General features: G+C 39.7%; 2 protein-coding genes across 2 annotated transcripts; both read right to left on the bottom strand.

Moving 5' to 3' along the window:
• Positions 1–2,094: 2,094 nt before the first annotated feature.
• Positions 2,095–4,050, bottom strand: LOC148765346 (uncharacterized). Its single transcript, XM_088812765.1, has one exon. It carries the CDS (start codon positions 4,048–4,050, stop codon positions 2,095–2,097), a length of 1,956 nt encoding a protein of 651 aa, XP_088668891.1.
• A 3,099-nt stretch (positions 4,051–7,149) lies between these two features.
• On the bottom strand, positions 7,150–8,542 carry LOC148765345 (uncharacterized protein At4g26485-like). Its single transcript, XM_088813790.1, has 3 exons — positions 7,857–8,542; positions 7,532–7,730; positions 7,150–7,428 (listed from the first exon to the last, which is right to left on the bottom strand). Exons 1-3 carry the CDS (start codon positions 8,425–8,427, stop codon positions 7,158–7,160), a joined length of 1,041 nt encoding a protein of 346 aa, XP_088669916.1. The 5' UTR covers positions 8,428–8,542; the 3' UTR covers positions 7,150–7,157.
• Between the last annotated feature and the right edge of the window lie 5,408 nt (positions 8,543–13,950).

Raw genomic sequence — 13,950 nt, 5'->3', positions numbered from 1 at the left:
GCTTGTCACTGTCGAAACCTGCTCCTCGCCCACGCGACATGGCTCCCCCACTAGCAACTGTATTTTTCTTGACTCGTATCCTACCGCCATGCTTCCTATTTTTGCTAGAAAATCGGCATGTTGGTTCTCCTCTCGGGGTACTTGAGCTAGCTCGCAAAATTCGAACTCGTTCATCATCGATCGCACTATCTCGCAATAAGCCATCATTCGTTCGTTTTTTATCTCGAATTTGCCTTTTATTTGTTGTACTACTAGCTGTGAATCCGAAAATATGCTTAACTTTCTGCCTCCGGCTGAAGATACCAGCCTCATCCCATGTATAACGGCTTCATATTCTGCTTCATTATTTGAGGCTCTGAAAGGCAACTTGATTGCGTACTCCAATTCTTCGCCAGCCTCTGCTAGCACCACTCCTACCCCGCTTCCTGATGCATTTGCCGAACCGTCTACGAACACTCTCCATGTACCTTGCTCATCTGGTCTCGTTGTTTCCTGCAGAAAATCCGCTAGAGCCTGCCCCTTTATGGCGATTCGTGGCTCGTAACTGATATCGAACTGCCCCATCTCTACTGCCCATTTAACCATTCTTCCCGAGACTTCCAACCTTCCCATCACTGTTCTCAAAGGGTGATTAGTCCGGACCACTATTGCGTGTGACAGAAAGTAAGGTCTTAGCTTTCGTGCTGTCGTCACCAGTGCTAGGCCCATTTTTTCTATCTCGGAGTACCTTAATTCAGCCCCTCGCAAGAGTTTACTCGCATAATATATTGGGCTCTGCACTCCCTCCTCTTCTCGGGCTAAGACCGAGCTGACTGAGAACTCGCCCACTGCTAGATATACATAAAGTTTTTCTCCTGGCGCGGGTTTTGCTAACAGCGGGAGACGAGCGAGAAGGTTTTTGAGCTGCTCGAAAGCCTTCCCTGATTCTTCCGTCCACTCAAATTGAGTCCCCTTTCTTAGTATTTTGAAGAAAGGGTGACTAGCCTCTCCCGCCTTAGATATGAATCTACTCAGGGCTGTTATTCTTCCCGCCAGCATCTGAACCTCCTTAATATTACGTGGTGCCTCCATATCCAAAACCGCCTGCACTTTCTCCGGATTCACTTCAACTCCTCTTTCAGTCACCATGTAACCCAGGAATTTTCCCGTTTTCACCCCGAAAGCACACTTATTGGGGTTAAGCTTCATGCCGTAGCGTCGGAGCGTGCTGAATGTTTCCTTTAAATCTTCTAAATGAGTGGTCGCCTTTTGACTTTTCACCAACATATCATCCACGTATATCTCCATGTTCCTCCCGAGTTGGTCTCTGAACATCTTGTCTACTAGCCTCTGGTACGTGGCTCCCGCGTTTTTAAGCCCAAACGGCATTACCGTATAGCAATAGGTTCCAGTGGAGGTGATGAAGCTCACCTTGGGCTGGTCGCCAAGGCACAACGGAATCTGATGGTATCCTTGTGAGGCGTCCATCATACTCAACATCTCGCAACCGGCGGTTGAATCTACGAGCTGGTCGATTAGCGGCAGAGGGTAGTAATCCTTGGGACATGCTTTGTTGAGATCCCTGAAGTCAATGCACATTCGCCACTTCCCCTCGCCCTTCTTGACTAAAACTGCATTGGACAGCCAAGTAGGAAAACGAATCTCCCGGATCTGTCCCGCTGCTAACAGCTTCTGTACTTCTTCATGTATAATTTTGTCTTTCTCTGCTCCAAAATGCCGACGCTTTTGCTTGACTGGTTTTGCATTCTGCTTGACGTTTAGTCTATGCACTACGAGCTGTTCGTCGATACTCCCGAGATCTGCTGGAGTGAATGCGAACACATCCTGATTCTGCTTCAGAAACTCTATCAGCTGTTGAGACATGTCAGCGTCTAACCCGCCACCTATGCGGGTGGTGCGAGAGGCATCCTTCTCGCAGAGTTGAATTACCATCAACTCCTCCATCGGTTTTACGAGTGCTTCTTCTTTTGCAGGGTCTATCTCCGGCATTCGGTCCTCCTCCCGGCCGCCCGGATTGACAGTGCGAATAGCATCTATGTTTCCTATTCTCCTCAATGCGTCATAATAGCACCTCCTCGAGGTCTCTTGATCCCCTCAGACCTCCCCAATCTGATCCAAGACGGGGAATTTTAGCTTCATATGGTAAGTTGAGACTACCGCTTGGAATGAATTCATGGAGGGGCGTCCCAATATGATGTTGTAGGTAGAGGGCGCATCCAGCACCAAAAACATTACGGAGCGCGTGGCTCGCGCCGGCTCCATTCCGAGCGAAATGGGTAGGCATACCTCTCCGACTGACCGAATCGACTCTCCTGAGAACCCGACCAAGTTGGTCTCTACATATTTCAATTCAAAATCCATATTCATCTTCTTGAAGCAGTCGTAGTAGATAACATCAGCGGAACTGCCAGTGTCCACCAGAATCCTTGCGATATCAAAATTTGCGACCATGGCAGTAATCACCAGGGCATCAGAATGCGGCTGTCTGATTCCTTCTTCGTCCTGCGGACCAAAAATAATGGGTGGAACATAGGAAATTCTTTGCACCTCCTCGAGCTGAGCTTCCATCTCGTACAAGCGTCGGAGGTGTGCACGACTCGCCCGATCTGCTTCTTCTATTTCTCCAAATAACTCCTCAGTCTCTCGCAACTGCCTCAGATGCGCTCGCCGGGCCCTGTTGGAATCTCCCCCCGAGGGTCCTCCCAAAATCATGCTAATGAAGTTGGCGGGCGCCACTTGGTCCTTCCTCTCGTTCTGCTTCTCCCTTCCCAATTCAAGCTTGCGATGCTCGTTCGCGCGTCGAGCGGGGGCTTGCTGCGGGCGCTGGTTCCCTTCTTTTACAAATTCCGGCAGATTTTTTGCACGTATGAGCCTCTCGATCTCGTCACGAAGGTGTTGGCATTCATTGGTGGTGTGGCCATAATCATTATGAAAGCGACAGAAACTTCCCAACGTGGGGCTTTTCTTCGGTGCTTCTGCATATGTGCGAGGCCACTTTAACTTTGGGTTATTTTCTATGGCCAACAATATTTCACCCGGCTGCGCGACTAGCGTTGCGTAGCTGTCAAAACGAGGTCCAATCCTTCTCTCGTTTTGCACCTCCCTTCTCGCGAGTTGAGGCGGTCTCTGCGTTTTATCCTCTTTCCTATCCCTTCTCGCCTCGTGATTGCCTTTGGCTTCGCCAAATTTATTATGCACTGCCTCCTCGGCGTTCATGTACCGCTCGGCTTTTTTTAGCAGAGCATTGAAAGATGCGGGGGGCTTTTTCGAGAGCGAGGTGAAGAAATCGCCGGCCCGCAGCCCTTGGGCGAGAGCACTGATCAAGACCTCCTCCGAGGTGATTGGTACTTCCAAGGTGGCCGAGATAAAGCGTTTGATAAAACTCTGTAGATATTCTCCCTCCCTCTGCTTGACCGCGAACAGAGTCAATGTGCTCCTTTTCTGTTTTTTTGAGCTAGCGAAGTGATCCATAAAACAGGCGCTTAGCTGGTCGAAACCGCCAATCGTGCCGGCAGGCAGCTGACTGAACCAAGTTTGCGCGGCTCCTGCCAGCGTAGTCGCGAAGACTCGACATTTTACTCCCTCAGTGAATCGGTGCAAATCTGAAGTGTTATTGAAGCGACAGAGATGTTCGAAAGGGTCGGTGGTTCCCAGATATTCATAAGTGACAGGTCGAAATGAGTGTGGCAGGTCGTCCTCCAGAACGCTGGCTGAGAAAGGGCTTAATGTACCGAGCGAGGAACTCGCGCGGCCGGGCCCCTCGCCCCCTCGCACCACCATCTCCTCCATCCTTCTCTTGGGCGATGCTACCTCAGCCTCCTTTGGCGCGCGAGCAGAGCCCTCCTGGACAGCGCTCGCCAAGAGTGCCTGCAGGTTTTCCATAGTCATGGAGACCATAGGGCTACCTCCCGTAATGCCGGTTGCCTGAGGCATCTCCTCCCTCGTGGTAGAGGCCTCTCCGACGACTGGTTGGTGCTCCGGTGGGGCTGGGGTTGCCTCGGACTCCATCTCACTAGTGAGGTCCCTCACTATGCTGGGAAACGAGGCCATTGATATATTATATTGATTAAAGGAAAACAGATAAAGGTGTTTTAAAGGGAAACGTTGCCACAGCTTTGCTCAACGGTTTCCCACAGACGGCGCCATTTGATCCGACTGGATTCGTGGTGGGCTGGTTTAAAGAGTTTAAGCAGACTTGAACTTGGATCTGAGACCACGGTAAACCTACAAGAAGAAAAAGAACCGGACTTAGGCCGGAGTTAGCACTCCGACGGCCAAGTCAGTAACTTCCTCAGGAAGATATTGTGTTTAGGTGTGTAATTTAAGTATATGATTATATTTCTCGTGTCTTTTACCTGTACTTATTGCCCTTATTTATACTACATAAAGGGACGGACGCCAAATATTCTTCAATTTAATTTACCTGTCCCATCGCGGTAATTATGCATCCGGACCCCAAATTACTTTCAATTCAGTTTAATCTGTCATCTCATTGGCGGCTGCAGGTGTAAAAAGCAGCGGCCGAAACGACATTCCTCTGCTCTTGTCAGTGGATTGGACGTGCATTAAATTCCCCCATGTGCAGCAATGATCATCCCCGGTGGGCGGCGGGGTGCTTGGCGAGAGAGCGAGAGGGCGAGAGACCTCTCGCTCGTGGGCTGCTCGCGACCCGCTGCGTGATCCTTCTCGCCTATTGCATAGCTGTTTGATGGGCCCTCTTCCGTTGATGGGCTTAATGGGGCCTTTTGACCTCGTTTGGGCCTTTGGTCTTTATTGGATCTATCAAGCGATACCGGGCTGGATCAATATCCCAAGAAATGTAGATGATTATCAGGCCCGACCCTGAGGTATTGCTGCACAAGCAGCCGCTTTGGGCCCCCAAGTGCAAAGGGGGGCCAAAAAAAAAATCTTCTTTCCTTATTAAACCCCTTATTTTTAAGTATGAATTTCTTTTTTTCCAACTTTTAGCATAATACAAATCCTGGAAATTAATGAAAATCTTTTGAGTAATTTTTTTTTTCTACTTAATGTAATTTATTATTTTAATTTATTACTTTTTTTAGTAGTTTAATGAGGAAATTATTGGAAAAAAATTCCAAAACTTGCTTAGGGCCCCGAAAGTTACACGACCGGCCCTGATTATTATATTGAATTTATCGCCATAATGATAGAGGTGTGTAAGAAATAATTATAATTTATGGGGTAAATATAATTATTTAAACAAGAAGGGTTTTTTCATAAATTAACCATACATCAAAAGTCGTTGTAATTTACCCTTTAAATGAAAATTCTTAAAGGAGGTGAACTAATTTATAAAAAAAAAATCTTACTTTAACTTGTTATTGTTTTGGAGGGGATCTGAATGAAATGATTCTGCCGCTGACAGGACAGTATAATAGATTGGAATTTTATTTTAATTTTCACTTTTCATATCATTGTCAGAACACCACATTGGAATGCGGGCCGGGCCAAGCTTTTCCATAAAAATTGTATTGCAATAGATTATTATTCTTTTCGAGAAGGGGCGATTCATGATTATTATCAAGGTTCTAAAAGGCGGTTATCGGGTACGTGGCGGTTAGGGACCGCCACACGATAAATCGGCGCGGCGGTGATTTATCGGAGATAAATCGGAAATATATCGGTTTTTAAATTTAGTGTAATATATTTCTAAATATTATTTGTAAATACTCAAAATATATATAAAAGAATATTTAAACATAATTCTATCCTATCATTCATATGTTATTATATAATTCTAATTACTCAATAAATAACAAAAATTTAAAAACAATAAGATCATAATATAATAAAAGATTCTTACGAAATACAAATACCACGCAAGTCTTTCGCATCAACAATTAATATAAACACAACAAAGCATAAATTGCGGGGTAGTACTTGGTTTGGTTTTGGAAGTTGAAAGAATTGGAGAAAAACAAAAAATCAAAACATATTTTCATTTTAATTTAAATTTAAAAAAAAAAAAAAAAAAAAAAAAAAAAACCGATTTGTTGACCGATATATCGGTTTGACCCGCCAAAAAACCGCCGCAAACCGCCTCGCCGTAAAAAACCGATATTCCAAACCGCCTCAACAAAATCGTAAAGGTTTATAACCGATACCGATATGGCGGCCGATATATCGACCGCCACGACCGATATTTAGAACACTGATTATTATTACAGACTTTTATCAGTCTTGTTAATTTCGGGCCAAAAATCATTTCAACACATTGAAAAGATTCGGCTGTACGTACTGTCTTTTCTTCTTTTATTCGTATCTGTATACATATATACTGCTGCTGTGTGATTGATGATTTATATATAAGTAATATGTTGAAAACGAGTTTCAATTAATTTTGAGTTTTAATTACCAATCATATTAAGAGCAATTATATATTTTAGTTAACTTTTTGAGTTTTGATATGCCCATAGTAATTAAATTCTTAGAATTTATGATTCAAATTTTATGATTCGATTTAATTCATACCTAAATCGACTCGAATCTATGATTAAATCTTAAATGTCAAAAAATCGACTAAATCTTATGATTTAGGATTCAATTCTTGCGATTCACGACTGTTACGATTTAAGAAAATTTAAGTTTACGATTATTATAACATAAGTGAGTGTTACATTAGTTTATATTTAATTTCGTCAACTCTTAAATCTTTTTTTATATTTATTATATATACATTTGTGACTCACATGTAGATTTTTAATATTAATAATATTCAATATGAGAATTAGTAATGTTATAACATAATGATTTTATTGTGTTCAAATTTTGTTAAAACATCTATTGGATTTCAGTTTTAACATGTCAAGATACAAATTTTACAGCTTGACTTCATAAATTTGCTAAAAACATAGATTTTTGTTATTACACTATATGCTTTATAATATTTATATATTATTATTATTATTTTTATTATGTTTGAAAGAATTAAAAATCATACGATTTACGATTTGAATGTTCGTTATAACAACCGTGGATAATACTAAAGTACTAGCTAGCTGATCAAAGAAAGAAGAAGACATTATACACATGCATGCATATAAAGTAAAAACTCAACATTTTTTTACATGCAATTAGCTAAGAAACTTAATATACATACATAAACACACGACCGGAGTACATATATACGTACGTGTTTAATTAATTAGTCCAAATTTATAGGTTCGGCTAGGGTTGCAATTGAAGATATTGTCACCCCCGAACCCACACTTAGTGTTGTACCCCGGATACTCACGGTGATTAAATTTGACGGCCTCGATCAACCGAAGCCCGTGTGAAGAAGCAATCGATTCCAGATTCCATTCGATGTGGAAACCATTCGTCTTGTGCGATATGTGAATCTCACCACCACTACTTATCATCTCTTTCGCGTTCTTCATAAACAGGTTCACAAGTCTTCTGTGTCGTCTACACGATATAATATACAAAAACGAACAAAGAGGGAAAAATTATATTAATTAAAGATCACATTGAGATAATTATATTCAACAAAACCCGCAGAAATATGTACCGAAGCTGAGATTCTCGGGACAAATTCTTGAAAAATCCGGCGAAGGGGAAGTTGAAAATTACGCGGTCAAATTTAAGGTGTCCGATTAATGGGTGATTCGCCATTTTAGTGGCGTATATCCCATGCATCACTACGCAACCCCTGCGGGTCAATTCCTCAATATTCGACGCAGCATTTCCATAATTTTCATTCAAGAAGCCTGTCAATATATGTATATATCTATTATTATTATTGCATGCATGCAATGCAGAAATTATGTACGTGATCTAATTTATTACGCTATGATATTGAAAAACAAAAAAGAAAAAAAGTATACGTTACGTACTTATTGAATTGAGAGAAGTTGCAACCATGTTGGTGGCGCAGACAAATGCAACCGCCAAACAAGCGGAGAAGGAGAAATCTCCGTCGCCCACCACCAGTATGCGGTGGAGGCTGCTGTAATGCTTAATCCACCTCCCTCCACCATCATCCACCGCCGCCGCCACCACCCTACTCTTTACAACAACCATCCCCTCTTCTTCCTCACTAATCTGCGGAGCAATTTCTCCTAATAAAAAAGCCGAACCCATCAATATCACGTGATGACCCGGAATTTCCTCTCCGGCAGCTGACATGGTACTCGCCGGCGGCGGCCATTGCGATTCTTCATCACAATAATTACCTGCAGGTAAAGAAATGGGTAGGGTACATTGAACCGGATCCGGGTCAGGGTTTGTTGGGCGTTGATGAATCGGAAGAACTGGGTGATGTGGTGCTGGTTTTCTTGGCCTCCGAAACCGGAAGCTGTAACGGCATTTCTGGAATAACTCCGTTACAGATTTACGTGATAATAATCTGTGTAAGTTCAAGAATTTATCACCCAAGAATCTGATGATACTGTGGACAATTCCCATTTTCTTTTTTTAATTTTCTTGAAGAGAAAATGGAGAATGAGTACTGTTGGGAATTAAAAACGTAACCCAGCTTGTTATTTATACCCAGGTGCCGAGGGTCACAGTATCACTATTGATGTAGGGTTAAATCCATTTTCACTTTTACTTTATATTAGTCACTACGTTTTGAAACTAGGGTCTAAACCCTTCAACATTTTCCAATTTTTTTTTTTTTTTTTTTTTATTTATATTCAGTTTCTTTTTTAAAGTAAATTAATTTTTTTTAGCTGTAGTAATCGAACTGTCAACTGACTACTAAAATTGTGGTTGAATAATGAAATTTGACTACTAAACGTACCAAAAAAATCTATAATACCGTCAATGAAACACAACACGATTCAACAAAAAGAATTCAAACAATAACCAACCGAAATGAATAACAAAAACAACTACAAAAATTGAAAAACAACTATCTTTACAAAACAACAAAATTTATAAAATTGTAGTTGATTTATAAAAATGAGATGATGAATTCGCAATGGCATAACCAAAATGCACCATCATCACTATGCCCCCATGTCCAACTCTATGTTGGCAAAATAAAGAAACAATAAATAAATCCAAAAATGAATTAAAAATGTAGTCGATTAACCTTAATTGACTATTGGAACATATTCGATTAACCTTAATTTCCTACTATAACATAGTCGATTAAGGATCCAATTTGCACGAACTTCCTCCGTCTGCACCATCCACCGTGCAATCTACCCAAAAAGTCCTACATTTGCTCCCTATCGTCACCCCACCGTGGCCGCACCACACTATCACCGCTAAGCCAGTGTCGGCACCGCCCTACGCGATCGCATATCTCCATCGACCACATGCCCTACGGTCTCTTCGTCATCTCCTCTATAGCTTTTCTTCACCACCATCACCACCACCACCATTTTTATTTTTAGCGACGACATCGCCTCGAAAGAGACGTGCTCTTCGACAACGGCGACGATTCTTTGAGAAGTACGGGAGGATTCTGATACGATATATTATTTAATATATCGTTTAATTATTAGTTTAGTTAATAGTTTATTATTAATTAATTAGATTAGTATATTTATAATAAATATTACCGTGAGTTAGTAGTGGTTAGGATATTATTAAGTATTTTATTAGTTAGGTCATTACCTTTCCTAGTTAGATTAGGATTCTAGGGTTTTATTCTCTTTAAATAGTCGTCTTGTGCTAGGGTTTTATAATGAAGAGAAATAATAAACAAGAGTTTTCTTACGTTCAGTAAAGAAATCTTATGATACTCGAGAGATCGCATCAATTGGTATCAGAGCGAAGTTGCGATTAACACCAACGCTTCGTTAGCAAGGCAGCGATTATATCAAAGCTACGCTGGAGCAAAGTTGAGATCACATCAAAACTTTGTGAAATCATGATGTCAGAAACAAGACGGTTGGAGCGATTGGAAAAATCCGTAGAGAAATTACGGATCGATTTTCAGAAATTACTCGAACAAAGTCAAGGACGACGTCAACGCCATCACAAAAGCCGAACGGACCGCCGCCCATCACCGCCAACGCCACCGCTGCCGCTGTCGAGCCTATTGCCAGACGAAGAGAAAGAGGATGACGATGAATTTTTCAAAGAGCCACCGCCGCCGCCGCTGCCGAGCCTATCGCCGAAGGGAGAGGAGGAGGACGACGATGACTTTTTCGAAGAACCCCAATTTTTTGTGAGTTCGCCGAAAGATGAATTGTCGAATTCACTTGAGGTAATTTGGGACGAAGGTGAGGAATTAACTAAGGAAGAGAACGAAGAACTACAGTGGATATTAGAAGAGTCCCACGATATTCAAAAGAAAGGAGACGAACAAGATTTGGTGACTGTGAATGAGCCCGGATCTGTTAAGACGACCGAGAAAAATAAAAGCATGATATTGATTGTGAAGGAGATGAAATTTGAAAAGGCAATTGAGAAGGTTGATTTGTCGGGAAAAAGATTGAATATTTTCGCTAAAGTAGCCTTTGTTATTTCATTGGATCAGCATGAACAATGTGGTAAAAAGCTCGGTCGTTCATCGTGTTTTTCGGAGTCAATCGGGAAGCAAGTCGATGAAGTCAAACATAGGTGGAAACGCAAAGGAGAGAGACCAAATTGACTCGAACCTTGAGGACAAGGTTCATTTCAAGAGGGGTGGTTTGATACGATATATTATTTAATATATCGTTTAATTATTAGTTTAGTTAATAGTTTATTATTAATTAATTAGATTAGTATATTTATAATAAATATTACCGTGAGTTAGTAGTGGTTAGGATATTATTAAGTATTTTATTAGTTAGGTCATTACCTTTCCTAGTTAGATTAGGATTCTAGGGTTTTATTCTCTTTAAATAGTCGTCTTGTGCTAGGGTTTTATAATGAAGAGAAATAATAAACAAGAGTTTTCTTACGTTCAGTAAAGAAATCTTATGATACTCGAGAGATCGCATCAGATTCCTTCAACATTATCTACGGCGGCGCGTCAATCTGTTGCCGGAGAAAAGAGAGAAGAAAAAAAAGGAAAAAAACAAAGAAGAGAGAAGAAAGAAACGAGAAAGGAGAATGGCATAAATGAAAATAGCATTTGAGTGAAATATTAGCTAAGGGAGTTTTCTCGAATTATTTTTTGGAGCGAGATTTTCTTTAACTATATTTCCTAGATGGGTCTTGCTAATCTTTCCTATTAATAGACTTCAATTTAATCCATCAACCATTTATTCAATAATAAATTCAAAATAGAAAAGACAAACCAATATTATTTGACTGTACTACCCTTCATATCTAGGTCCAACTCTAATTTTTTTTTACAAAAAGACTCATAAAATTCAGAGGCGTGTAAAAGTTTTAATAAAAGACTCTCTCATATTTAAATATGCTTCAATTTAATTCATTTAATTCCAATTTAACATCATTTTGACCCCAATTTCATTAAATATTCAATTTTGACCATCGTCGCATTGACTTTTGTTTTTATTTCCTGATTCTTTTTGCCTAGGTAAAAGCAGTAATATTATGTGGTTGACAATAATATTAACTATATTATCTAGCACAATAATATTAATACAATCACTACGTTACAGAATAAATTTATTGTGTACTATCGATCGACACCGTTGTCAACAGTCAGACAAATTCCAATCAACGGCCAATGGGTGAGATTGTTTGTTAAACTGAAATGATTTGTGCATGAACCATTTAATTGTGCAAGCAAATTTTTTACCATTCTTAAAAAATGAAAAGGTAAATATTTTCACAAACTCTGTCAAGCTTTTGGAGTTCGATTTCAGATCCCGCCCGAGACGACAACAGTTCGAAGGTAATTTCTACATTTTTTTGATTGTTTCGTTAGGTGAATTACGATTATCGATTTTTTTTTTAAACGAAGCATCTGGTAGTATTCGCGTGATTCTACACCAGTACATCCGGAATATAGGAAGCATGGCCTCCTGAAACAGTTCATCTGGAATATATGAAGTGTTATGCATGTGAAACGTAAGCACTGGTATTTGTGCTAACTCCGAAGAGCGCCAGCTTCAGTTCAGCCCGTTGTTGCCCGCCCCCCGATCAGCCGTTTGCGAACGATATAGTTCGTCTCCTATTTTCGATCGTGTACGAACATAATGGGCTTGATGAGGCAGAACAATTGATGGCAATCCAGCCACAGTTACTTGATTTAATGATTGTTGAATGTAGATTTTACACTCAATATGTTTACTTTAGGTGGATCTTTTGTTTAGATTTAATTATATTTGTGCTTTAATTGATTGATTTTGTGTTTTATAGGTAAAAAACGAGAATTAGGTGTCCATGAAGGAAAAAAGATAAAAAAGAAAGTAAAAAGTTGCAACTAAGGAAATAAATTAAATTGGAAGAAGGAATCTCGCCACATCTTTGGCAGTGTCCACCATTTCGAGCATATCTCTCTCATACAAACTCCAGATCAGTTGATTTCAGCGGCATTGGAAAGATAATTTCAAGGGCTACAATTCTTATTTCACGCAACATTCCGAAATTCGGAATCCAACATGGCAAAAGTGGAAGAACAAATCATGATAGAGGAAAGTGGCGGAAATTGATTCCTATTAGGTCTACACTACTTCCTTATCAAGAAAAGCCTATAAAAGCAACAAATCTCTGCACCATAAGCACAAAATTTTACACCACAAAATGCAAAGAACGAAGATCGAAGACTCAAGCATAGTTTTTCTTATTTCTTTTATTAATTTTATTTTATTTATCATAAGAATTACGAGTAGCTAAACTTTTAGTTTCTAGGATTTTATTCGAACCCTATGTGGGATTTGTGAACCCAATTCTATGATTTTATGCAAGTATTAATTTTAGATTATTTCTTCTACTTGATTTATTAAGTTCATGAACTTGATCACTTTATGTGCTTTATTGTTATTGTTGAATGCATGAATCGGAAGATCGGTTTAACAATTAGAACTGTGGTAAAAGAGCTTTTGTTGCTTTGTTGTGTTATCATAGGAATATAGTTAACCTCTTAGGTAGCCATTATTGAGATTTTTTCTTAATGCTTTGTTCTTGATTGAATTGCGTAAGAATACAGTAATTTAGTCTTGAATAATAGAATCGTAATACATGCGAAAACGGGTTATGATTAATTTAGCATCTCATGTTAGTAATCCGAATTATTTACTTGCATAATTAAGGGAATTGGGAGATTGATAATCACATAGGGGGGAGAATAAAATCCTAGGATCGTTTAATTTGATAAATCTTTGTGCTATTTGCTTTCTTGTTTTTGCTTGCTTTTTAATTTAGTTTAATTTAGTTAATCTTTTCCAAATTCGACTAGGTAGGGTGAGCTTGAACATAGTTAGGATAATCTAGCGCTTAGAATTAAATAGTTGAATATTCCTCGTGGGATCGATATACAGACTTAATTGTCCACTATATTACTTGTACGATACGTGCACTTGTGTGTAGGTATTTCCACCAACAATGATGCCCCATGCCCAGTATCTCCATCTTTTACCCGGGAGGGGTGGGGGTCGTGGGGGGCCAAGGACTAGGGGTAGGAGACCGAGTTTTAGACAGTAGGATGGTTATGACTATTATATTCCATTTTGACTATTGTTTTCCATTTTTATTGGTTCTGTATTGAGATGATGGTTACACTTTTTTCTATTTTGATCTATTTTGATTGTGTTGAACAATTACTCGGTTTTCTATTTTGACTGTGTCAAAAAAAATACTTGGTTTTCAATTTTGTATTTTAAATATGTTGAAACCATATAATTTAAAAATAAAAAATAGAAAAATAAAAAAATATAAAAAAAACAAAAAGTTCTCGCGTAGTTTTACGCGAAAACAGAACATGTAGTCGTAGTCGTGTAACTCTACGCAAGCAAAAGCTCTCTGTTCGCGTACAGTTACACGAGGGCATTTAGTAATTTTTTTTATAATCCTTACTCACATGATATCACGCAACCAAAACTTCCATGTTCGTATGAAATCACGCGAGTAAGG

Source organism: Erythranthe guttata, chromosome 14, assembly GCF_056151865.1.
Source record: "Erythranthe guttata isolate IM_541 chromosome 14, IM_541, whole genome shotgun sequence".
Classification (NCBI taxonomy): Eukaryota; Viridiplantae; Streptophyta; class Magnoliopsida; order Lamiales; family Phrymaceae; genus Erythranthe; species Erythranthe guttata.
This window is presented reverse-complemented; position numbering and strand designations above follow the sequence as displayed.

Excerpts from the sequence above, each read along its gene's own strand:
- LOC148765346 (XM_088812765.1), bottom strand. The coding sequence starts at position 4,050 with ATGGCCTCGTTTCCCAGCATAGTGAGGGACCTCACTAGTGAGATGGAG.
- LOC148765345 (XM_088813790.1), bottom strand. The coding sequence starts at position 8,427 with ATGGGAATTGTCCACAGTATCATCAGATTCTTGGGTGATAAATTCTTG. Across the intron at positions 7,731-7,856 it reads AACTTCTCTCAATTCAATAA|GCTTCTTGAATGAAAATTAT; the intron begins GTACGTAACGTA and ends ATATATTGACAG. Across the intron at positions 7,429-7,531 it reads TCCCGAGAATCTCAGCTTCG|ACGACACAGAAGACTTGTGA; the intron begins GTACATATTTCT and ends TATATCGTGTAG.